General features: G+C 46.1%; 2 protein-coding genes across 3 annotated transcripts in view; one reads left to right on the top strand and one right to left on the bottom strand.

Moving 5' to 3' along the window:
- LOC144682622 (PI-PLC X domain-containing protein 1-like) overlaps positions 1 to 25,358 on the top strand; it is a 705,325-nt gene that overhangs the window by 336,594 nt on the left and 343,373 nt on the right. The window lies entirely within an intron of this gene.
- Positions 1 to 25,358, bottom strand: part of slc9a7 (solute carrier family 9 member 7) — a 152,237-nt gene that overhangs the window by 39,626 nt on the left and 87,253 nt on the right. The window contains exons 8-13 of one of the 2 annotated variants that reach the window (XM_078545120.1): positions 23,171 to 23,271; positions 19,506 to 19,594; positions 15,955 to 16,068; positions 12,427 to 12,538; positions 11,896 to 12,049; positions 7,122 to 7,181 (exon numbers count right to left, since the gene is read on the bottom strand). In XM_078545120.1, the coding sequence (XP_078401246.1) occupies positions 7,122 to 7,181; positions 11,896 to 12,049; positions 12,427 to 12,538; positions 15,955 to 16,068; positions 19,506 to 19,594; positions 23,171 to 23,271 (630 nt within the window). The remainder of the gene's footprint in view (positions 1 to 7,121; positions 7,182 to 11,895; positions 12,050 to 12,426; positions 12,539 to 15,954; positions 16,069 to 19,505; positions 19,595 to 23,170; positions 23,272 to 25,358) is intronic. The other variant, XM_078545121.1, reaches the window with a different exon arrangement.

Raw genomic sequence — 25,358 nt, 5'->3', positions numbered from 1 at the left:
CACAGATCATTTAGTCTGTATATGTGTATTGCACTCTGTGTGGTCTGAGGTCAGACTGCAAGTTCACGGCCAAGTGCAAGCTTAACCCTAACCGAGTAGAGACGGTGGATTCTTTTAGTCAGGCTCAGACACACAAAGCAATGCGCAAGTGAACTTCAGTGATGTAAGCACGTGCAGCTCCCTTCTTAACTCTCCCAATTTCCTGCTGTCTGAAATGAGGCAGTCCCTCAGATCTCTAGTGGTTCTTTGAACAAAAGCGATGCATTAACACTACTCTAATTCCTGCGCGACCTGGAATAGCTTCACCGGGAGGAACAAGATAAAGGCCGGGGTTTTCCAATCCCACCGGCAGCATATATAAATGCAAGATCTTTCTTTCCTTTCCTTATCAGCAGCCCACTCACTTTACTTAATGCTTTGATGACAGTACTGCATTGTATTTACAGCACAGGAACAGATCACTTGGCTCGATAGGTTTATGCCAGCGTTTGTGCTCCGCACGAACCTCTCCACACCCTTCTCCATCTAACCCCATCAACATTTCCCCCATAACAACTTCCCCTCATGTGTTTATCCAGCTTCCCATTTAAATGGGCCTAAGACTACCTACCCCATGTGGCAGAGTTCCAAATTCTGACCGCCTACTTGGTAAAGAGGTTTCTCCTGAATGCCCGATTGGTTTTGTTAGTGCCTTTCTTATGTTGATGGTCTCTTGACTGTGAAGATGGTGAGGAAAACAGGATTTTAAAAAAAATTATAAAGTGTTGGCTCTGCAGAATGCTGCTTTTTGGGGAAACAGCGGCAGTGTGTAGGGGTGCGCAGAAGAAGAAAATGTGGATTTGACGCTGCAGGTCTCCATGTGGAAAGCAATAGGGCAATGCACTGCCCTCTACTCCCACCCAGTTCTGGGCTGTCCATACTCCTAATGCCTTCATGAATTTTTTATTAATATAAAAAGCAACAATATTTTAACACTAAATTGAAAGTACAATGTTCCACGACACACACTATTTCCCTTGTTACTTCAGAGAATTCAGCATTAAAGATTGATAGAATTTTTTTTTCATAACATTCATATAGGTCGATTAGCGATCTCCCAACTCCAGCATAGGGAATTTTTGGTGCATTTTTTTTTACACAATGTACCTAATGCAGCTTTTGACATCAACAGCTCTTTGACCACTGAATTTCTGATGCAAGCACCTCGATCCCACAAGATGTCTTCATATAAAACCGGCAGAATGTGACCAACCAAATTAGCTTTTCCACTGACGCAAATGCAACCAAAAAATGAAAACGAAATGAAGCCCGCTAAGTGCCAATCGTGCTGCCCTGAATTTAGTACTCACTTAATTGAGGGGATTAATTTACATTTGGATAATTAGAAAACCTAGAAACCAGTGCAGGATTTCAGCAGGGATCACTGTTACCTTACCCACTAGCTGTGTGGAAACGCACGTGAAGCTGAACAAGTCAAGAGATGCTTGGTTTCGTCAAAATACAGGTACAGTATTAAATTAAGCACAGGGGCCTCCTAATGCAAGCTGATGGGTAACACTAGCTTCCCTTCTAGGTCAAGCTTTCAAACAGCTGAAATGAGCTGGGAATAAGCCACTGGAACAATGCCAGTGTGACAGCTTTTCTGCTATAATGGCACAGTTCCAACCAAATTGCACTCTCACTCTTAAACTGAGGCCCAAATTAACATCATTCATTTTCGCTGCTTAAACTACTTTTGTGGCTACTGGGGGGTGAGAGGGTGTTGGTGCTGGCACATGGAACATTTCCCATTTCGGGCATCCATTTGTTCACATCTCCCACCTCAGGGACAGTATAATTGGCTGCAGAGCAAGGCTGCCTCCTACTCAGCCCCAAACTCAGAAGAGCATGCCGACTGCACCAGCATCACAACTTTCTCCATACCATTTGCCCTTAGATTGATCTGGGTTATGCTGCCAAATTAAGAGCCGTCAATCCACAGCCATTAGGAACTACATCACGAAGGCCCAAACTCTCTCCCATAGGGTTCCTGAAGACAGGGAAAAATGTTATCCCATCAGTCAAGGGTGGGTTTGAGCCAAGGTCCCAAAGGGGAAAGTCCAGTGTCATACATACAAACGAACTAGGAGCAGGAATAGGAGTAGGCCATTCAGCCCTTCAAGCCTGTTCCACCTTTCAATAAGATCATAGCTGATCTGATTGTAACCTATCCCCAATAACCTTTTACCCTCTTGCTAATCGAGAACCTATCTAGCTCTGTCTTAAAAATATTCAAAGACTCTGCTTCCACTGCCTTTTGAGGAAGACAGTTCCAAAGACTCATGGCCCTCAGAGATAAAATTTCTCCTCATCTCTGTCTTAAATGAGTGACCCCTTATTTTTAAACCTTGACCCCTAGTTCTAGATTCTGCCACAAGAGAAAACGTCCTCTCCACACCCACCCTGTCAAGATCCCTCAGGATCTTAAAGGTTTGATCAAGTCACCTCTTGCTCTTCTAAATTCCAGTGGATATAAGCCTAACCTGTCCAACCTTTCTTCATAATACAACCCACCCATTCCTGGTATTGGTCTAGTAAACCTTCTCTGAACTGCTTCCAATGCATTGACACATTTCCTTAAATAAGGAGACCAGTTCTGTACACAGTACTCCAGATGCGGTGTCACTAGTGCCCTGTACAACTGAAGCATAACTTCCCTATTTTTGTATTCAATTCCCGTCACAATAAATGATAACATCTCGTTAGCTTTCCTAATTACTTGCTGTACCTGCATACTAGCCTTTTGTGATTCATGCTCTAGGACACCCAGATCCCTCTGAATCTCAGAGCTCTGCAATCTCTCACCATTTAGATAATAAGCTTCTTCTTTATTCTTTCTGCCAAAATGAAAAATGTCACATTTTCCCATATTACACTCCATTTGTCCATTCACTTAACCTATGTCACATTATAGCTTCCTCTTCACAACTTACTTTCCTACCTATCTTTGTGTTACCAGCAAATTTAGCCACCATCCCTTCAATCAAGTCATTTACATAAATTGTAAAAAGTTGAGGCCCCAGCACTGATCCCTGTGGCACACCACTCGTTACACCCCACCAACCAAAAAAAGACCCATTTATGGCTACTCTGCTTCTGGTTAGCTAGCCAATCTTCTATCCATGCTAATATATTACCCCCTAAACTATGAGCTTTTTTTTCCCACAATAACCTTTGATGTGGCACCTTATCAAATGCCTTTTGGAAATCCAAGTGCAGTACACCCACTGGTTCCCTTTTATCCACAGCACATATGACTCCTTGAAAGAACTCTAGTAAACTGGAATTGGAGTTTACATCACTATTCCGCCTAGGCCTCTGTAAAAGCATTTATATTGCCAAACACGAAATGTCAGCTGTGATTCAGTGGGCATCACTCTCTCCTCTAAATCTCAAGGTTCCAGGTTCAAGTCCCACTCCAGGACTTGAACACAAAAATCGAGGCTGACACTCCAGTGCAGCGCTGTGGGAGTGCTGCATTGTGCTGTCTAATGGATGAGACAGTAAACAGGCGGATGTAAAAGAGCCTGTGCCACTATTTTGAAGAACAGCACGAGAGTTATCCCTGCTGTCCTGGCCAATATTTATCCCTTAGTCAACACCACAAAAACAAATCACCTGACCATTACAGCATTGTTGTTTTTGGGAGCTTTCTATGCACAAATTGGTTGCAGCGTTTCCTATATTATAACAGTGACAACACTTCCAAAAGTATTTTATTGGCTGTAAAGCACTGGTTGTGAAAAGCACTATATAAATGCAAGTCTTTCTTTTCAGGGCTGCTTTAAGCAGTGGATCTGTAATTCTGCCTCGGGGTCTTGGCAGTTTGGAATCCAACACATTCGCATTTGCAGGAACAATCCGATGGCTGTCGGAACTGGTAAAGTGACTGAAGATCAACAGCTTAATCTGCCACCTCGTCACAGGCTGGCTGCTCCCTGCCTAATGGTTTGGGGAGGTTTACATAAGCCAGAAAGCCCAACTCCCAGCATGGGAGCACCATCACCATAGGGATATTGTAGCAACTCATGGCAGCCACTCCCACACCACCCACATTTCTCAGGGCAACTAGCAATGGACAATAGATAGGTGAACACCACCCAGAAGGACAAGGGGAGCAGGTGCATGGGAACATCGTCACTTCCAAATCCAAGTTAGAGATATATCTCTGTTCCTTCATCGTCGCTGGATCCAAATCATGGAACTTCGTACACAAGTGCATTATGGGAGGGCCTTCATTATATGGGAATGAATTGGTTCAAGAAGGCGGCTCACCACCACCTTCTTGAGGGAAACTAGGGTATGTAATGAATGCTGGCCTTGCCAGTGACACCTACATGCTGAGGATGAACTTTTTCAAAAAAAAGGCAATCCACAATGCATGGGACAGAAGAGCAGCTACCTCCACTTTCAATGATTATACTTACATTTCCCCTCAGAGGCACGACTATCCTCCAAATGCCAATGATCCTAATGGAAAGTCTCAGACTCTCCAGACAGTGGTGCTGTCTCACTTATTTTTCAACTCAGCCCAGTAACATAAACAGCAAAGAACACACGAACAAGGAGCAGGAGTAGGCCATTCAGCCCCTCGAGCCTGCTCCGCCATTTAATAAGATCATGGCTGATCTGATAGTAACCTGAAACCTACAACCCGCCTATCCCCAATAACCTATCAGCCCCTTGCTTACCAAGGATCTATCCACCTCTGCCACAAAAATATTCAAAGACTCTGCTTCCACCACCTTTTGAGGAAGAGAGTTCCAAAAACTCTCGGCCCTGTGAAAAATTTCTCATCTCTGTTTTAAATAGGCGATTCCTTATTTCTAAACAGTGACCCCTAGTTCTAGATTCTTCTACTAGAGGAAACATCCTCTCCACACCCACCCCGTCAAGACCCCTCAGGATCTTACATGGGCAGGATTCTCAGGTCGGCTTGCGGGCGTGTTTGGCAGGCCTGGGAGAGGCCGGGAAACAGACTGCCGCCCTCGATTGGCCCCCGACTGCCATTTCACGCCAGTTGGCCAATTAACGGCCGGCCAGCGTGAAGCGCACGTTGAAATGCTCAGCGCTGCCAGGGTGGGGGCAGGAGGAGGGCGGGCGCTGACGTCCGTGCGGGCGCGGGGTGGGGGGGAGCGCTGAATGAAAGCTTCCTGAAGGCAGAGAGCTGCCTCAGGGAGCAGGAGACTTGAACACAAATAAATAAAGCTTTTAAAATCTGGAAAAAAAATGGCCACGCATCATGATTGGTCACCTGAATGTATACATGTTGAAAATTCTGTTGGTGCGTTTTTTAAAAATTTAATAACGGAAACCTCACCTGCCCTTGGATGAGGTTTCATCAAAAATGCAAAGTCCGCCTGGCAGATTTGCCCATCTGCCAACCATAAGTTTGGACGGACCATGAAAAATTGGGGACAATTGGTACTTTAATTGTCTTTTTTCAAAAATTCATTCACAGGATGTGGGCTTCGCTGGCTGGGCCAGCATTTATTGCCCATCCCTAGTTGCCCTTGAGAAGGTGGTGGTGAGCTGCCTTCTTGAACCACTGCAGTCCATGTGGTGTAGGAACACCCATAGTGCTGTTAGGGGACTGAGTTCCAGGATTTTGACCCAGTGACAGTGAAGGAACGGCGATGTATTTCCAACTCAGGATGGTGTGTGGCTTGGAGGGGAACTTCCAGGTGATGATGCTTTTGTTTCAGGTGGCGATGTACCCATCTTAATAGTCGGCGGGCGAACTTCCAAGGCTCGCACGTACCCACCAGCGGAAATAGCGCTTGAGCGCGGAATGACATCAGGATGCTCACCTGATGTCATCTCACGTGATTTCGCGTCCAATTGGGTCGGGCGTGCACCGGCATGCCTTCTCAACCTTGCCCCTCGCCTGAGGTGTGGTGGGCCCTCAGGTTAAACTCACCACCAGTCCTCTCTCTCTGTCTCTAATGAGAGAGCAGCCTATGATCCTCTGGGACTACGCTGACTTTCACTTTGAGGGATATGGTGGTATAGTGGTGTTGTCACTGGACTAGTATTCCAGAGACCCAAGGGTAATGCTGTGGGGACCCTGGTTCAAATCCCACCATGGTGAAATTTGAATCCAATAAAAATTTGGAATTAAAAGCCGGATGACGACCATGAAACCATTACCGATTGTTGTAAAAACCCATCTGGTTCACTAATGCCCTTTAGGGAAGGGAAGTCCGTTGTCCTTACCTGGCCTGGCCTACATGTGACTCCAGACCCACAGCAATGGGGTTGACTCTTTAAAAAAAATATGCCCCCTGAGTGAGGGCAATTAGGAATGGGCAATAAAAGCTGGCCTAGCCAGCAATGTCCACATCCCATGAACGAATAATTAAGAAAAAAGTTTTTCAGTCAAACACTTGTTTGCTTTCTCCCTGGCTTCTTCAATAATGCAGACAAATGCTGATTGAGGATGATGATGTTGATGAGGAGAATTTCCCCGACACCCATAGTTGGATTGATTCTCCCTCTTATGCCCTTCATTGCTCTGCATGTTCATTTCTCTTGTGAACCTTTCCTCGTCTTTGTATGTGTTGCTATGGGAATGGTCACTGGCGAGGGAGCTGGGTGGAGGTGGACGGTTCAAGAAAAGAAGGCCAAAAAGCACCAAGAAGTTGATTTGGTCTGTGAGGTGGATGCTCGCTCCATGTTGAGCTCCTCGTCCCTCTCTCTTTCGTGAAGAAACAACGCAATATGTTAACCAACAGGCCTCACCATTCAGAAATCTAAGCAAGAAAAGCAAGACAAAGAGAAACTCAGCACAGCATGTTGACGTACAGGGACAAAGGCGGCGAGGCAGCTGTGCGAAACTCTTGCACAAGTTGAGAAGAGGATGAAAAGGAGCCTGCTCCCACACAGGCCGAGAAAAGTACAGATTACATTTTATGTCTTTTTTTTTTAAAAAAAGGAAAGAAAAATAGGCATTTGGGAAAAGCCAGAAGAGCAAGACGCAACCCAAATCTGGATTGGAGGAAGTTCAAGGATTAGCTGGCAAATGGGCAAAAAAAAGAGTGGTGTTAATTTAACAGGCACACTGAAGCCAGCTTGTGTGTCACCTGAAGTAGCTCCAACGATCATCAGCCAGATCCTCTGCCGACGGAACTTGATCACCGACTCTGAGGGCGGCATGGCACAAGAACGGAATGTCAGAATTACCTCGGCACAACTCTATAAGCACCTACCTGGCAGCCCCTAGCAACCAGCTTACAGCAGCTGCAGCCACGACCTGCTTAATAAACAATAAACTCTTCAAGAGGGAGCTTGACCATCCATCTGGCCTAACTGCCACTAGACTTGAATGTAGGAGGGTTGATCTGCAAGTTCGCGGATGACACGAAAATTGGTGGGGGTGGTAGATAGTGAGGAGGGTAGCCTTAGATTACAGGAGGATATAGACAGGCTGGTCAGATGTGCTGATCAGTGGCAAATGGAATTTAATCTGGGTAAGTGAGAGGTGATGCACTTGGGCAGGACAAACAAGGCACGGGAATAAACGATGAAGGGTAGGACCCTGGGAAGTACTGAGGATCAGAGGGACCTTGGTGTGCATGTCCACCAGTCCCTTAAGGTAGCAGGATAGGTAGATAAGGTGGTTAAGAAGGCATATGGGATACTTGCCTTTATTAGCCAAGGCATAGAATATAAGAGCAGGGAGGTTATGCTGGAACTGTATAAAATGCTGGTTAGACCACAGCTAGAGTATTGCGTGCAGTTCTGGAATCCACATTATAAGAAGGATGTGATTGCACTAGAGAGAGTGCAGAGGAGATTTACCAGGATGTTGCCTGGGCTGCAGAGTTTTAGTTATGAGGAGAGATTGGATAGACTGGGGTTATTTGCCCTGGAGCAGAGGAGATTGAGGGGGAACATGATTGAGGTGTATAAAATTATGAGGGGCATAGATAGGGTAGACAGGAAGGAACTTTTCCCCTTGGTGGAAGGATCAATAACCAGGGGGCATGGATTTAAGGTAAGGGGCAGCGGGTTTAGAGGGGATGTGAGGAAAAATTTTTTCACCCAGAGGGTGGTGGGAATCTGGAACTCACTGCCTGAAAGGGTGGTAGAGGCAGAGACCCTCATAACATTTAAGAAGTATTTGGATGTGCACTTGCGATGCCATGGCATACAAGGCTATGGGCCTAGTGCTGGAAAATGAGATGAGAATAGTTAGGTCTTTGTTTGACCGGCGTAGACTTGATGGGACGAAGGGCCTTTTTCTGTGCTCTAGACCTCTATGACTCTATGATGTTCACTTCCCACGAAAGAATAAAACAAAAATCCATCTTAATGGAAAAAAAGGATAAAGGTTGCAATTGTTTTGAGCTTTGTCTATTTCTGCTGTTTCTTCTTTCCCTTTGCCCTATCATTTTACAGTAAAAAAATGTTTTTTTTTTAAACCTTGTCCCCCCTACCCCATGCACCTGCCAACACTCCTCTAGGGGTGGGTGGAGAGAGAGAGAGAGAGAGGGGGGGGGGTGTCTGGGAAGTACACAGTTGAAGTTACATTATATTATCATTGAATCACAGAATCAAAGGAAGCCATTCAACCCATTGTGCCTATGCTAACTTTCTGAAAGAGCTACTAACTCATCTCACTCCTCTGTTTTACCCACAAACCTGCAGCACTTTCTTTTCTAAGTGTTTAGAATTCTACATAAGAAATATGAAGATGACTTTTTATTGCTCAAATTGAGAAATGTTAGTGCTGGACATTAGAATATCTTGGGCACTCAGCATCAGCATCAAACACTGACTCCCCCCACCGGGTCAGGTATAACACAGGGAGTTACAGAGTTGCCCTGAACCTGTCAATCTGTAGGAAGTTAGAGGGGCAGTTCTGTGCTGTGGACCCATGCTGCCTGGAGCCTGGGATTGGGACTGGGAAATCTCTTTCTCAAAAAGGAGACTTCAAACCGGCCCACAGAATGGGGAAACGTCCAGCGGTCACCCTGGTCAGCTTTAGTCCCAAAGGTGAAAGGCTGGAGTGTGAACTCGAAGGGTCAGCCATCCCGTGGTGCAAGTGCAATCGTGAAGTGTGATAGGCTGGACTCAATGGTCAATCAATCCCACTTCCCAAAAAACTGCCCGTGGTCAAAAGGCTGGCTTTTGAGCGCAATAAAATAATGACAAGATGTAAAACGTAACTCCCATCAGACCAACTATCTTTATACCCAATGAATGGGTAAATTGCTTTCCACTCCTGCATGCCATCAAGGGTGGTAACACCGCCTCGGCAGATAGCTGCTTCCATGCCGAGTTTCCTGGAGTTCCAGGACCATGGGCCTCACCACATCTGGATTTCACCCAGTCAGGGACAACTGCCGTGCAAACCCGCTAAAGCCGAACAAATCAGGCCCAACTGCTTCCGCGCCTCCTGGTGCCGAGGCCCTGAGCTCTGGAGCTTCCGCCATAAAGCTCTGCGCCTCCCTCTCCTCCACCTCGCTCTCTTCCGTGAAGGTATTTCAGAGAACCAAGCTTTTAGTTACCTGTCCTAATATCCCAGGCGGCTTGGTGTCAAATCTTGTTTGTTAACCCTCCTGCCAAGCGCCTCTGGATGCTAAAGGCACTATATAGTTGCAAATTGTTGTTGTGGAATTGGACCCTTGGTTCAAACGGGGTGAATTCAGAACACAGGAAAGTGGACTGTTTGCAGAACCACTTACATAAGGAATGGGAACAGGAGTAGGTCATTCAGCCCCTCAAGCCTGCTCCGCCATTCAATATCATGGCTGATCTGCTGACGTTTTGAATTCCACATTCCTATCTACCCCCGATAACCTTTGATTCCCTTGCCTAACAAGAATCTACCTACCTCAGCCTTAAAAATATTCAATGACCCCGCCCTCCACCGCCTCCTGAGGCTGAGAGTTCCAAAGCCGCACAACACTCAGAAAAAATTTATCATCATCCCCGTTCTGAAAGGGCGATCCCTCATTTTAAAACAGTGCCCCCTGGTTCTGGACTCACCCACAAGAGGAAACATCCTTTCCACGTCCACCTTGTCAAGACCGTTCAGGACCTTGTATACTTCAATCAAATCACCCCTCACTCTTCTAAACTCCAGCGGAAACAGGCCCAGTCTGTCCAACCTTTCCTCATAAGACAACCCACTCGTTCCAGGTATCAATCTAGTAAACCTCCTCTGAACCGCCTCCAATGCATTTATACATCCTTCTTTAAATAAGGAGACCAAAATTGCATACAGTATTCGAGATGTGGTCTCACCAATGCCCTGTATAACTGACTTATATGTTCAACTCCTCTCGTAATAAAGGACAGCATTCCATTAGCCTTCTTCATTACCTGCTGTACCTGCATACTAACTTTTTCCGACTCATGCGCTAGAACACCTAGATCCCTCTGCACCTCAGATTTCTGCAGTCGTTCTCCATTTAAGCAATACGCTGCTTTTTTATTCTTCTAAAGGGCTTCACATGTACACTGGGTGTAACTTGGCCCTGAAGATCAGGAATATGATGATGGGCTGTCTGCAAAGCTGAATGATGAGGTTGTTGATCTCATCTTTGGCAGTGGAATGACTATTCCGTGAATGAAATAATTCAGCTTTGCGGACAGCCCATCATCATATTCCTGACCTTCGGGGTAAAGTTACACCCAGTGTACATGTGCTGGAAAGTCTGTGCCGATTGCAAGGCAAGTTTGGTATGCAATTAGCAGCTGAAAATTGACCCAGTTTTACTTCTTTACTCAAGGGTCAGTTACCAAACTCTGTCTTGTTGAAGAGTCAAATGCAGGGCGAAAGGCCACTGGTGCAAATAATAATACCTCTGAAAGCTGACAGGGCCAGAGTGAAGTTGTAAGGGGGGGTGGGTTGGGGGTGGGAAATGGCAAGTCAATTAATGAAGTAGTAAGAAGACAACCAAATTGGATGTAGTTTGTAGGTCGGAGGGCCAAAGAAGGAAAATGAAGAGGTCAAAATCAGAGCAACGGAGGTTACATTTCAATAAACCAGTTTACTTTACTAAATATTTCTGAAGGCAATTCAACAAAAAAAACATGAAAAAATTGCCACTTGCACCCAGACTGGGATCAAGAGCTCGACGAAAGCTGAATTTGTAATCTGCAACCTATAAAACAGGGGCTGTCATCTCAACGTTAAAGTGATACGGCAGCCCATGCTGATTGTGTGTGAAAACATCTTCACTGAAATGGAACAGCCCAACTGGACGGACGGAATTGTCGTTTCTGACGAGAATAGTTTGAGCTCCTACCACCCTCTGCTGTTCAGTCAAGGAACAGCATCCAACGATTTCTCCGGCGAGAGTAAACCGTGACGCCCACAACACAGCAGCAGGAATCTTTTGCACTTAGGATTCATCGCGGGACGAGCTTTTTCTTTTGTTGTGAAAGGAAACGCAAGCTCGTGTCATGATCTGGAATGCGCCCCCCTGAAAAGGGGCGCCGGATGCAGATTCCATGGTCACTTTCAAAGTGGAATTGGATCGCTACTTAAAAAAAAAAGGAAATCTCTGCAGGGCAAGGGCAGGGGAATGGGGCTAATTGGATAGCTCTCTCAGAGAGCCGGCACAGGCACAATGGGCCAAATGGCTTATTTCTGGGCTTTAAGATTCTTAAGCTCCCGAGTCTTAGCAGGACCCTCGGGGGGAGTGACGATGTGGTGTTTGCTTCATGTAGAGAAAAAAAACTGAAAAAAAAACCCCACTTCAGTGGCACTGACAGATCTCGCAAGGTGACCTCCTGGCTGAGGGGACTGTTCGTAACGCAAAGCGCAGCGCAGCGCACCGAAATAAAAACAAAACAGGCACAAACCACCCACGGTGGCCATTTAGAATGGAGGTAGGTGCCGACCTGATCCGTAACCATGACAACGTCGGCGTGGTGCCCCCACCGAAAACCCAGACGGTGAAGAAGACAATTAGCAGGGTGGTGGTGAACATCATTTGCCTGGCGTAGTTAGCGGTGTCTCGGATGGCAAGGGCAAAGGCCATAGCTCCTCTCAAACCTGCGGGAAGAACAAGGTATTCAGCGTTCGATTGGTGAGTCACGGTCAGGCTCATCATTAACTTTGGCGAACGGAGGGTAAATTGAGAAACTGCTCCACTGTCAGCTGTGGCTCAGTGGGTACCACTCCGACCTCCGACTCAGAGGGTTGTGAGTTCAAGCCCCACTCCCACTCCGGAGAGCTGACCATATATATATGGGGGCGGTGGCACGGTGGTAACGTTACTGGGCTAGTAATCCATAGCCCGGACTAATGCTCCAGAGACGCGAGATCAAATCCCACCACAGATTTGTGGAGGAACTGAAATTCAATTCCATTAATCAAAATGCCATTCTCATCAATATCTTACCCAGTCTAGCCGACTTGGGACTCTGTACCTGCAATCATCATCATGTGTTGGAAGTTCCAGCCAATCTTGTGCTTTCTGGCCAAGTTCAGGAAAAAGGACAATGGGTAAATGTTGGCAGCTCTCCCCAGCAAGATAGCTATCTGATCAGCGAGGCTGTTAAGGAGCTTGCACAAAACAATGGTGGAAATCACATTGCAGTGAGGCACCTAAATCATCTAGGATTTATTTTTTTGGAACAGGTCATTCAGCCCAACAGGTCTCTATGCCCGCCCCAACGGCCTGCATCTCAACCAATCAGCAGACAAGGTTGAGAGAAAATTTGATTGAGATGTTCAGAATCACGAGGGGTCTAAACAGAGTAGCTAGGGAGAAAATGTTCCCATTGGTGGAAGTGTTGTGAATCACATGACACTAATTTAAGGTGATTGGCAAAAGAACCAATGGCGACATGCGGAAAAAACCTTTTTCATCATTTGGTGGTAAAGAACTTGAGTATTGCTGAAAAAGAGAGACTATTTTGTCAAAGCTTTTCATCTTGCACTCATCAGGACAGTTTGCAAGGAACTAACAATGTCAGGGGAAACAACATATTTATACTGTATGTGAAGAGATTGCTGATTGGTTAGCGAGTGAACTCTGATTAGTAGAGGCGTTGCCATGGAGAATGCGCCAATTGGTCTGTCAGTCACAATCAACTGGTGCATTCTCCATGGCAATACCTCTACCAACCAATCAGCACTCCCTTCTCATACAGTGTGAATATGTTGATTTCTTGCGAATTGTCCTGATGAGTGCAAGACAAAAAGCTTTGACAAGAAAAGTCTTTTTTTCAGCAAAAAACCTTTTTTTGCACAGTGAGTGTTTCGGATCTGAGAGACTGTGGTGATGGCAAATTCAATCGTGGCTTTCAAAAGGGAATTGGATGAGCACCTGAAGAGAAAAATATTGCAGGCCTATGGGGAAAGGGCCAGGGAGTGGGACTAGCAGAGTTGCTCCTGCAGAGAGCTGGCATGGACATGACTCGCTGAATGAATGGTTACAGCACAGGAGGAGGCCAAAATCAAAAGATGTCCTTCTATCCCTTTCTCCCCCGTATATATTCCAAGGTCCAGGACTATGTGCTGAGGGGTGCACTAAAGTTTGGGGCAGCCTCTGCAAAGGTGCAACGGGGAAAGGTTGCTGTCTAAGACCTTTCAGCCATGGTGCACCGATAGATAGGGAATTGTATAGACCCCTCGGGCTGTAAGACTCACGTTGGATGTATGCGGTGAACACTACCTGTATCACAATTGTACTGAAGCACCTCAGAGTGCAACATGATCTATGCTGATAACTTGAATAACATTGCACTGTCTGACTGTCTGTTATGACCATGCTGAAACATCTGTAATGTTCATTGATTGTATTGAAGCACCTAATGATCTATGTGGAAAACTTGAATATGATTGCACTTTGTGAGGGCGATTTGGAAATGTTTTGTAATGTTCCTTCAGATATTTTATGAATAAAGTATATTTTTCCAAAAAAAAGTCAACCTGGTGAAGTTATAATACAGGACTACTCACATGCCAAACAGCATAAGCAGCAAGTGATGGACAGAGCTAAATGATCCCACAACCAATGGATCAGATCTAAGCTCTGCAGTCCTGCTGCATCCAGCCGTGAATGGTGGTGGGCAATTAAGCAACTCATTGGAGGAGGAGGCTCCACAAATATCCCCATCCTCAATGGTGGGGAAGCCCAGCACATCAGTGCAAAAGATAAGGTTGAAGCATTTGTTACAATTTTCAGCCAGAAGTGCCGAATGGACGATCCATCTAGGCCTCCTCCAGAGGTCCCCAGCATCACAATTTGATTCACTCCACGTGATATCAACAAACAGCTGAATCCACTGGATAGTGCAAAGGCTATGGGCCCTGACGATATTTTGGCAATAGTACCGATGACTTGTGCTCCAGAGCTTGCCGCGCCCCTAGCCAAGCTGTTCCAGTACAGCTACAACACTGGCATCTACCTGGCTATGTGGGAAATTGCCCAGCTATGTCCTGCACGCAAAAAGCAGGACAAATCCAACCCGGCCAATTACCGCCCCACCAGTCTACTCTCGATCATCAGTAAAGTGATAGAAGGGGTCATCAACAGTGCTGTCCAGGGCACATGCTCAGTAATAATCTGCTCACTGACGCCCAGTTTGAATTTCACCAGGGCCACTTAGCTCCTGACCTTATTACAGCCTTGGTTCAAACATGGATAAAAGAGCTAAACTCCCGAGGTGAGGTGAGAGTGACTGCCCTTGACATCAAGGCTGCATTTGATAGAGTGTGACATCAAGGAGCCCTAGCAAAACTGGAGTCAATGGGAGTCAGGGAGAAAACTCTCCACTGGTTGGAGTCATACCTAGCACAAAGGAAGATGGTTGTGGTTGTTGGAAGTCAGTCACCTCAGCTCCAGGACATCACTGCAGGAGCTCCTGAGGGTAGTGGCCTCGGCCCAGCCATCTTTCGCTGCTTCATCAATGACCTTCTTTCCATCTTAAGGTCAGAAGTGGGGATGTTCGCTGATGATTGCACAATGTTCAGCACCATTCGCGACTCCTCAGATACTAAAGCAGTCCATGTCCAAATGCAGCAAGACCTGGACAATATCCAGGCTTGGGCTGACAGGTAGCAAGTAACATTCATGCCACACAAGTGTCAGGCAATGACCATCTCCAACAAGAGAGAATCTAACCATTACCACTTGACGTTTAATGGCACTACCATCACTGAATCCCCCACTATCAACATCCTAGGGGTTACCATTGACCAGAAACTGAACTGGACTAGCTATTTAAATACTATGGTTACAAGAGCGTGCCAGAGGCTAGGAATCCTGCGACGAGTAACTCATCTGCTGACTCCCCAAAGCCTGTCAACCATCTACAAGCCACAAGCGAGGAGTGTGATGGAATACTCCCTACTTGCCTGGATGAGTGCAGCTCCCACGACACTCAAGAAGCTCGACAGCATCCAGGGCAAAGCAACTCGCTTGATTGGCACCATGTCCACAAACACTCACTCCCTCCAACACCAACGCACAGTAGCAGCAGTGTGTACCATCTACAAGATGCACTGCAGGAATTCACCAAGCCTCCTTAGGCAGCACCTTCCAAACCCACGACCACCACAATCTAGAAGGACAAGGGCAGCAGATAGTTGGGAACACGACTACCTGCAAGTTCCCCTCCAAGTCACTCACCATCCTGACTTGGAAATATATCACCGTTCCTTCACTGTCGTTGGGTCAAAGTCCTGGAACTCCCTCCCTAACAGCACTGTGGGTGTACCTACACTACATGGACTGCAGCAGTTCAAGAAGGCAGCTCACCACCACCTTCTCAAGGGCAACTAGGGATGGGCAACAAGTGCTGGCCCAGCCAGCGAAGCCCACATCCCATGAATGGATTAAAAAAAAAAGTGAAATTCAGCATTCCTGCTTAATTAATAGAGAGCAAATCTTAATTGGACTAAGATGATCCTCCTTGACTCCAAATTCCTGCCAATTTTGTAAAGGATACAAAGGCCCCCAGAATGAAGATGGGGTTGAAGATGTGATTCTGAAACGTGAATAGTGCCAAACCCATGTAGGAAAATATGAAGTTTTCGGCCAGGAAATTCAGAACTTCGAACAACTGCAAAAGAAGATAAGGCATGTTAATGTACAGTGCACGGTAACACATGTTGCTTTGCGAACTTAGAAAAAGCTGCAAAAATGGCCTCAGATATTCATCTCACAACCCAGTATAAAAGCCGTCGGAGGAAAGGAAACAAATGGGCATTGCCTAGCCTGGAGGAAATGTAGTCTCCCCAGACTGACTACAGTGTACCACTGGCAGAAATGTGGGAACAGCTGTTGCAGTTTGTCCTCACTGAGTGGACAATTATGCACATCCGGAGAGGTAGAAAGGACGTTGAAAACATGACGTGCTTTTAATTGTATCTTAATTCAAAATTTTAATGTCTTTTCTTTTAATATCATTTCAATGACGCTGCTTCTGTACATGCACTTTGGGGACAGTGGCATAGTGGTGGTGTTACTGGATTAGCAATCCAGATGCCTGGACTAATGCTCCAGAGACATGAGTTCACATCCCATCATGGCAATCGGGGGAATTTCAAATCAATTTGTTAATAAATCTGGAATAAAATGCTAGTCTCAGTGATAACGGTCACGAAACTACCGGGTCATCGTAAAAATCCATCCGGTTCACTAATGCACTTCAGGGAGGAAATCTGCCATCCGTACCCGGTCTGGTCTACATGTGACTCCGATCCCACAGCCATGTGCTTGACTCTTTAACTGCTCTCTGATATGGCCTAGCAAGCCGCTCAGTGGTACCAAACCACTACAGAAGCACAGTGGGTCTACCTACACCACATGGATTGCAGCGGTCCAAGAAGGCAGCTCGCCACCACCTTCTTAATGGCAGCTCGGGATGAGCAATAAACGCTAGCCTCTCCTGCAACGCTCACATCCCAAAAACTAATATAAACATAAAAGATAATAGGAAGACAGATTTTTTTTTTAAAAAACAGGTGATGAAGACTGCAAAATCTCTCTCTCTTCCCCGCCTCCTCTTTTCCTGCAAGTTCAGGCTCACTCTGGGGTGTAGTTTTAGGATTTCCACAGCCGCATTTTAAATAGAAATTGTGAGGAGGAGACATCCCTTAGGAAGCAGAGCCTAAAATGTCTTCTACCAGCTGCATGTAGGTTATCTTCTGAAACACACTGGTACTCCTCACCATTCTGCGAAGCCTTTGCGAGGCTTTCAGTTATTCAGGTTCAGTTGTCTCCCGGTCAAATAACCTCTAGATTTTAGAATTCTCATCTTCGTTTTCAAATCCCTCCGTGGCCATGCCCCTCTCTTATCTCTGAAATCTCCTCCAACCTCAAAACCTTCCGAGATATCTGCATTCCTCTGATTCTGGTCTCTTATGCATTCTCAGTTATAATTCCTCCACCATTGGCAGCCGTGCCTTCGATTGCCTGGGCCCCAAGCTCTGGAATACACTTCCCACACCTCTCCATCTCTCCACCTCGCTTTCCTTCTTGAAGGCACTGATCAAAACCTCCCGCTTTGACCAAGCTTTTGGTCATCTGACCCAATATCTCCTCATGTGGCTTGGTGTTGTACTTTGTTTTATCCATTGTCCCCATGAAGCACTTTGGTATATTTTATTACATTAAAAGGCATGATCTAAATACAAGTTGTTGTTGTATTGTGTAGTTATTTTGAAGCTCAGGTTGGAGAAGAATCACTTTTATTAACTGCCAAAGATAGTGTGATACTCGAGCAACGTGCTTGCAGTAAACTCAGGGGCAGAATATTACGCTAGGCGTGCGGGCGCGCCCAAGCATAAAATGACGCGCGACGATGTCGGGCGTGTGTCCCGATGTCATCGCACACAGTCTCGTGATATTTCGTTGGGAGGGCGTGTGCCACAGCTGGCTGTGCACCCGCTGATAATTCAAATGCCTATTAAATGCCATTAACAATCTAATTAAATTCAAATTTTGCTGCCCATCCAACTTAACGGTCGGCAGGCAGGTGAAAAAGCCAGGCGGCCTTTTTTACATTTTTTAGGAAACCTTATCCACAAGCGGGATGAGGATTCCTAAAGCAAATAAACATTAAATAAAAACTTTATTTTTGAATTAAAAACATGTCCCAGCTCATGTGACAGAGCCATGTTTTATTAAAATTTTTTGTTCTCTTCATTTTTTTTTTTACACAGCGCTTCAACCTCCCCGAGACATGGAGCTGCCTCGGGGAGATTGAAGCGCTCTTTCTCATGAACTGTGCGCTCTCCCTCCTCCCCCCCCCTGCTCAAACAGGCAGCGCTGAGCGCCGCAGCTCACGATCTATGCAGAGTGGGCCTTAATTGGCTCACCCACGTGAATTTGCGGTGCGGAGCCGATCGTCCCCCACTGAGCACCCCAGCCAAGGGCAAAATCCTGCCCCAGGGTATATAGTTAGCAGACTGGACTGGACATTTGTAGTTGGAGGAGGTGGAAGTTGAGGAGAAAAACATGATCAGCAGCAAAAAATCAACACCGAAGATCATCTATCTGTAAATTCATCCCTGCCCCAAACCCATTTCTCTCCAGCTTTCTGTCCTCCATTCCTCTCTCTCAATTTTCTCATTGGGTTGCAGTTCCATGGATTCCATTTGTCACGCACAAGAGTCCACAGTTGACATCCATCCATTCTTAATTAGCACTTTTCTTAGATAATATCATCACCTTCAACACCTCTTTGATCCTTTTGTCTGTGACATCTTTTGATTATCTGCTCCTATCACTGCTTGCTTGTCCCTACAACCACCTCACCCTCAACTTCTCTCCCCCCACCCCCCCACCTTAAACCAGCTTATATTTCACCCCTCTCCTAACTATACTTCAGTTCTGTTGAAGGGTCATGTTGGACTCGAAACGTCAACTCTTTTCTTCTCCACCGATGCTGCCAGACCTGCTGAGTTTTTCCAGGTAATTCTGTTTTTGTCCACAGTTGACAAGCTGTCCAACTGCACAGACATTCCAGCCAATCGTTTCTCAGTTTCCACCTACACACACTTGCCATGGAGATGGCGGCACTCTGCCAATTCTGGCCTCTTGTGTATCCCCAATTTTAAATTGCTCCGGCTATTAGTGGTCACGCCTTCAGTTGCCTAGGCCCCCAAACTCTGGCGTTCTCTCACTAAACGTCGCCCTTCCTTCAAGAGGCTCTTTAAAAACCGACCTCTTTGACCAAGCTTTCGGCCACCCATTCTAACATCTCCTTTTGAGGCTCCGTGTCAAAACGTGTTAACGCTCCTGGATGTTTTTCTAGGTGGAAGGCGCCATATAAATGCAAATTGACGTTAGCTGATAGCAAATATGGGTTGGAATTCTGCCTGACTGCGTCTTCCTAGTTTAGGAGCATCAAGGGCAAAGGTTGCACTACCATCCTGCTGTGACCTTCCAATCCAGAAATGACTGGGGGATCAAAACATGAATTTTTCTAACTGAAAACTGATGTTACACACACACACAATCAGATTGAAGACTGACACCAGCGGGCTTCCATACCTGCTTTGTTCTGTCTCTTGACTCTGGCGACAGGTTGTTGTAGGTATAATGCGCCTGTGTGATTCCACAGAAGAGGACTGCAACCACACCTGTACATAAAAAAGCAAGGCTAGTTAGAATAGGAAGGCTAGTCAAACTGCTTTTCATTTCAGACAAGTGGCAAGTGACATTTGTGCTATGCATATGCTGGGCAATGAGCATCTGCAAAAAGAGAGTCCAGCCATCACGTCTTGATGTCCAACATTCAGTGGTATTACCATCACTGAATCCCTCATTATCAACATCCTGAAGTTAACATTGGCCAGAAGCTGAATTGGACCAGCCATATAAATACTGTGGCTACAAGAGCAAGTTGGAGGCTGGGAATTCTGCAGTGAGTAATTCACCTCAACTCCCCAAAATCTGTCCACTATCTACAAGACACAAGTCACTCTTCACTTGCCTGGATGAGTACAGCTCCAACAAATCTCAAGGAGCTCAGCACTATCCAGGACAAGGTAGCCCACTTGAATGGCATCTCATTCACCACCTTAAACATTCACTCCATCCACTACTGGCAGCAGTGTGTACCATTTGTAAGATGCACTGCAGCAACTCACCAACCAAGGCTCCTTCGACAGCACCATCCAAACCTACCACCCCCAACACCTAAAAGGACAAGGGCAGCAGATACATGGGATCACCACCACCTGCAAGTTCCCCTCCAAGCCACTCACCATCCTGACTTGGAAATATATCGCAGTTCCTTCACTGTCACTGAGTCAAAATCCTGGAGCTCCCTCCCTAACAGCACGGTGGGTGAACAACACCACAGGGACTGCAGCGGTTCAAGAAGGCAGCTCACTGCCACCTTCTCAAGGGCAATTAGGGATGGGCAATAAATGCTGGCCTAGCCAGCGAAGCCCACATCCCATAAAATAAAAAAAATTCTCAGCATAACTCTGCAGTCAATGAGAAGCAAGCTTGAATCCAGGAAACATTGGAGCTAGAGAATCACTCAACGGAGGCTGCACTATACTAATGAGTGGCAGAGGGTTCCCGGCATAACATCAAAGAAATGGTGAGGTAGAATTGGGAGGAGCATAAATCTCAAGCCCAAAGTCAGCTTAAAAAAAAATCATTAACCCGTCCCATTCTACTGCAGATAATATAAATGGAAGATTTGTTCTATCCATAAAAGTGAAACAGTAAGCAGGTTACAGATTAGCAGCATCTGGAGTCAGACACAGTAATTGACACAAGTAATAAATCACCAGCTTCTCACTTTATTGGTTATCCAAACTCTTTGCTGGTTGTTAAACAGAATCACTCAGGATTGCAGAGAGCGAAGCAAACGCCCCATTAAAGCATTTCACACCATCCATCAAGTCGCCTCGCCCTTGCAATCATGGCCCAATAAAGAAAACCTTTGTTTTCTCTCTTGCAAGGAAGAGAAGCCTACAATTTCCCCCATTGCTGCACTGCGGCAACATCTTGATCGGATGTACCTCCGCCATGGGTCACTTCGCCGCTGCCAGCTTACAGAGGACCAGAAGCAGTGCTGTTTTTCTGTCAGACTGCATGTGAATTCCAACTAGACACAAAGCATCAGAGGCCGGTTGATCTAGGAAACTCATTCGCTTGCAGCAAAGTGTAGGGCTGCAAACACATAAGACACTTCCCATTTCCTCCACCACTTATTATTTTTTAAAAAAAGATTAAAGTTGGTACAGTCTATCGTGCAATCACCACCAACTTGATTGTGGTGAAGTGTTCATCAAGGTTCTGGCTTCTGTTACTATCTTTGTTTTGAAGTGTGTGTTCACCCAGGCTCCTCAGAACTGGTCTTTCGTGCCTGCGTTCTCAGGTTAGGTACCGCATGAGACAGGGCAGAGTGCATCTTCCTCTGTTTAGCCCCAGTGATAGGGTTTAACCTGAACTTACTGAATAGCAACCCCTGTTGCAGCAGCATAACATTTTCTACACCTTCCATATCAGCCATCCGAAGGAGACAGAGGGACAAGTTAGTGCCATGTTACAGGAACAGGAGTAGGCCATTCAGCCCCAATTCAGCCATTCAGGGCCTGTCCTGTCACTCATGGCTAAGTGCTGATTCGTACCTTAAGTCCACTTACCTGCTTTGGTTCCGTCACCCTCAATATCCTCACCTAACAAAAATCTATCAATCACTGTTTTGAAATTTTCGTTTGGTCACCCAGCCTCAACAACTTTCGGAGGAGGAGAATTGCCGATTTCCAATACCCTTTGTGCAAAGAAATGCTTCCTGACATCACCCCTGAACAGCCTCGCTTTAATTTTAAGGTTACGCTCCCTTGTCCTGGATTCCCCACCTGAGAAATTACCATAAAATTGCAGCATATGACTCAACCCGGCGTATAAGACGACACCATTTCCTAGCCCCAAACGTCATGATTTTCCATATACTCAGCATGTAAGTCGATGCTTTTTTCAGCCACGACATGTTATACTCACATTAGTGTTCAGCCTCAGGCCCACAAATGCATGCATTACTTAAAGACACCTTATAACTGGACACGTGTGGTCAAGCAGACAATACGGGCTGTGTTGCAAAGATATGTGGGAGTTTAAGACGTGCGCACTCTTTGCCCGGATCCTGATGGACATTTGGAACTGAACGTAAGAGCCTCTTGGTCTGTCCATTTCAATATCAAATACAAAGTAACATTTACCGAATGGGAAATCCATCCCCTCCCTCCCCCACCCACCCAATCATGGAGTCAACAATTAACTGGGATTCCAGTTTACCTTTGACAGACCAACTGACACACACATTTATTGACGACAATTTTACTGCCCCCTGCCAGGATATTTGCAGGTGGTTCTGCGGTGGGGGGAATCTGAAATAGAATGGGTGGCTAGTCCAATGCCTTCCCACCCACCCCCGAGCTGTTCCCCATAATACGGTGGATGAGTATGGTATCAGCCAGCCCACCCTCCCTTGGCCTACTGAGGCCTTTAATTTGCCAATTAATGGCCAGTTAAGGGCCTGTTTCCACCCCAATAATACTTGCATCTGGAAAAGGTGAAATGAAGGAGGCCAGCCCACCGCTTCACCAACTCAGGCTAAAACATGGATGAAGGTAGGGAGAGGTACCTCCTTTGGGGGGGGTACCCTGTGCCCATCGGAAGCATCGCCTGCCCCTGCCCAAGATGGTACACCTCCCTTTTGTGCCTCCCCTGCGGACTTCCAGAAGCTGACCGCCCCCGCCAATCCCCTTCCTAGGGTGCCTGATCTTTCCCTGACCAAAAACCCCGGGCTCACCTCTCAGTCCAGAATTCATGTTCCTTCTCCTTGGGACTGCTTGTAGTCCCTGCAGTGGCCACTACTGAGTTCTGGCGCTGCTGGGACTACTCAGCTGCCAGCCAATAAGATTGGTCGACAGCTTTCGAGGGTCAGAAGTCCCACTCTCAGTTTGTTAAGGCCGCCCCCAGCGCATTATTGCCACGGGGAAGCCCTTCTTAAAGTCAGGTGGCTCAAAACCGACTTTTCTATTGGAGGGAGCAAGCAATGTGCCCCTCCGCAGAATTCACCCCATTGTATGCCGAATCAAAATCTTGACCACCACAGTATGGGTCAAGCCTGTAACTTCCTTCCAAAGAAAGCGCCTTAATCCTGTTCCGACCCTGTTAATATTCCAACTCACCAGTGAAGCCACATGCTTCCGCCAGGAGGAAGGTGCTCCACGACATCAGGAAAAACAGTGCTGTCTCCAGGAGAGGGAAGCAGTGCAGCTTGGTGAACTTGGTGACGTGGGAAAGCAGTGGTTAAGGCAATAGCTGAAGATCAGAGAACAAACCTAACAGAATCCCATTCAATGAAACTGCCTTACTGGAGAAAGTACAGGTCTCGTTGTCGACTGGCAACTAGCTGATCTTAGTGATTGGAGAGACCAAATGCAGACTGGGTGGCCGCTTTGCAGAACACCTTCGGTCTGTCCCGTAAACATGACCCAGACCTCCCTGTCGCTTGCCATTTCAACACCCCACCCTGCTCTCATGCCCACATGTCCATCCTTGGCCTGCTGCAATGTTCCAGTGAAGCCCAACGCAAACTGGAGGAATAGCACCTCATCTTCCGACTAGGCACTTTACAGCCTTCCGGACTTAACATTGAGTTCAACAACTTCAGATCAGGAATTCTCTCCTCTATCTTCACCCCTTTTTTCAATATTAATTTTCGTTTCTTGATTTTTATTTTTATCCACTTATTTTTACTTTTATTTATTTTCATTTTTATTCATTGTTTTATCCTCACCTTTTATCCTATTTTAAATATTTTTCCCACCACCATCCCCTCCCCCCACCCCACCCCCTCCACAAGGGCCATCTGTCACTTGTTCATGTTGTTCTTTCCAGAGTGCTTACCCTTGTTCTGCTATTATCACATTCTGCTTTCTTACCTTAATGTCACTATCAGCACCTCCTTTAGCCAGTACCACTATCATTAACACCCCTTTGTCCTTTTGTCCATGACATCTTTGTCAGTCTCTCCTTTGCCTCCACCTATCACTGGCCTTCTATCCAGCTTCACCTGCTCCACCCCCCTTAAACAGTATAAATTTAATTACATTTTTACTTCTCTTTAGCTCTGAAGACGAGTCATAAGGACTCGAAATGTTAACTGTTTTTCTCTCCACAGATGCTATTAGACCTGCTGAGTTTTTCTAGCATTTTCTGTTTTTGTTTCAGATTTCCAGCATTCGCAGAATTTTGCTTTGATTTTAGTGACATTGCTCGTTTGGGATCCAGCGTCATTTTGATTGGCTGTATTGTGTTTTATATGGCTTGTCCTTTTGCAATTGTTACATAAACAATCCCAAGGCAGGGAATAGTTCCAAAAAAGGCATGTAATGTACGGAGGTCAACTAGAGGCTAATTGATATTGCTCAGGGTAGTTTTCTCTTTATCTAGAGTGAGTTCCCTTGGAGGAAGACTCCAACTTCTCAGGATGAGCAGAAATCACCACAAAATAAGCAGAGCTTGGCTGCACTGCGTTACTGTTACTTGACTGGTAATCCAGAGGCCCAGGCTAATGTTCTGGGGACAAGGGTTCAAATCCCACCATGGGAACTGGCGGAATTTAAATTCAATTAATAATCTGGAATTGAAAAGCTACTGAAACCATTGTTGACTGTTGCAAAAACCCATCTGGTTCACTAACGTCCTTGAGGGGAGGAAATCTGCCGTCCTTACCTGGTCTGGCCTACATGTGACTCCAGACCCACAGCAATGTGGCTGAACTCCTTTCAACTGCCCTCTGAAATGGTGTGGCAAGCCATAAAAAAGCACTTCCAGATGGACAACAGTGATGCCCACATCTCATGAAAGAATAAAGAGAAAATAACGAGCTTGCTTTCTCTTTTCTCATATTAGGAGGTAACAGTTGATTCCATTGCTGTTTAATGAATACATCAGATCCAAGGATTGGGTGGAAGGGGTGGAATACAGATTTATGGTTTGGGGCAAGAAATACAGTTTCTTTTACATAACGAGTGATAATGGCCTGGAACTTGCTGCCTACAAGGGTGGTGGCCTGGACTCGATGGGCTGAATAGCCTCCTTCCGTACTGTAATAAATATCCCAATCAGATACAAGCATGGCCTACAGTTTTAACATGTGACACCTTCAGGTACAACAGATGTGCCCAAGGCAAGTCATTTATTATGTGTATAAGATAGAATTTAATTCCACCCGTCCACTGTGCATTTTATCTATTTATAGTAGTGTGAATTTAAAACCGTGAAGAGACAGGGCACAACTGCATACAGGGTCAATTTGATTCCCCCAATCCTTCTCATCTTCCTTTTCCCTGCTCCTAAGGACACTGAGTC

The sequence above is a fragment of the Cetorhinus maximus genome, chromosome 7, assembly GCF_964194155.1.
Source record: "Cetorhinus maximus chromosome 7, sCetMax3.hap1.1, whole genome shotgun sequence".
NCBI classification, from domain to species: Eukaryota; Metazoa; Chordata; class Chondrichthyes; order Lamniformes; family Cetorhinidae; genus Cetorhinus; species Cetorhinus maximus.
This window is presented reverse-complemented; position numbering and strand designations above follow the sequence as displayed.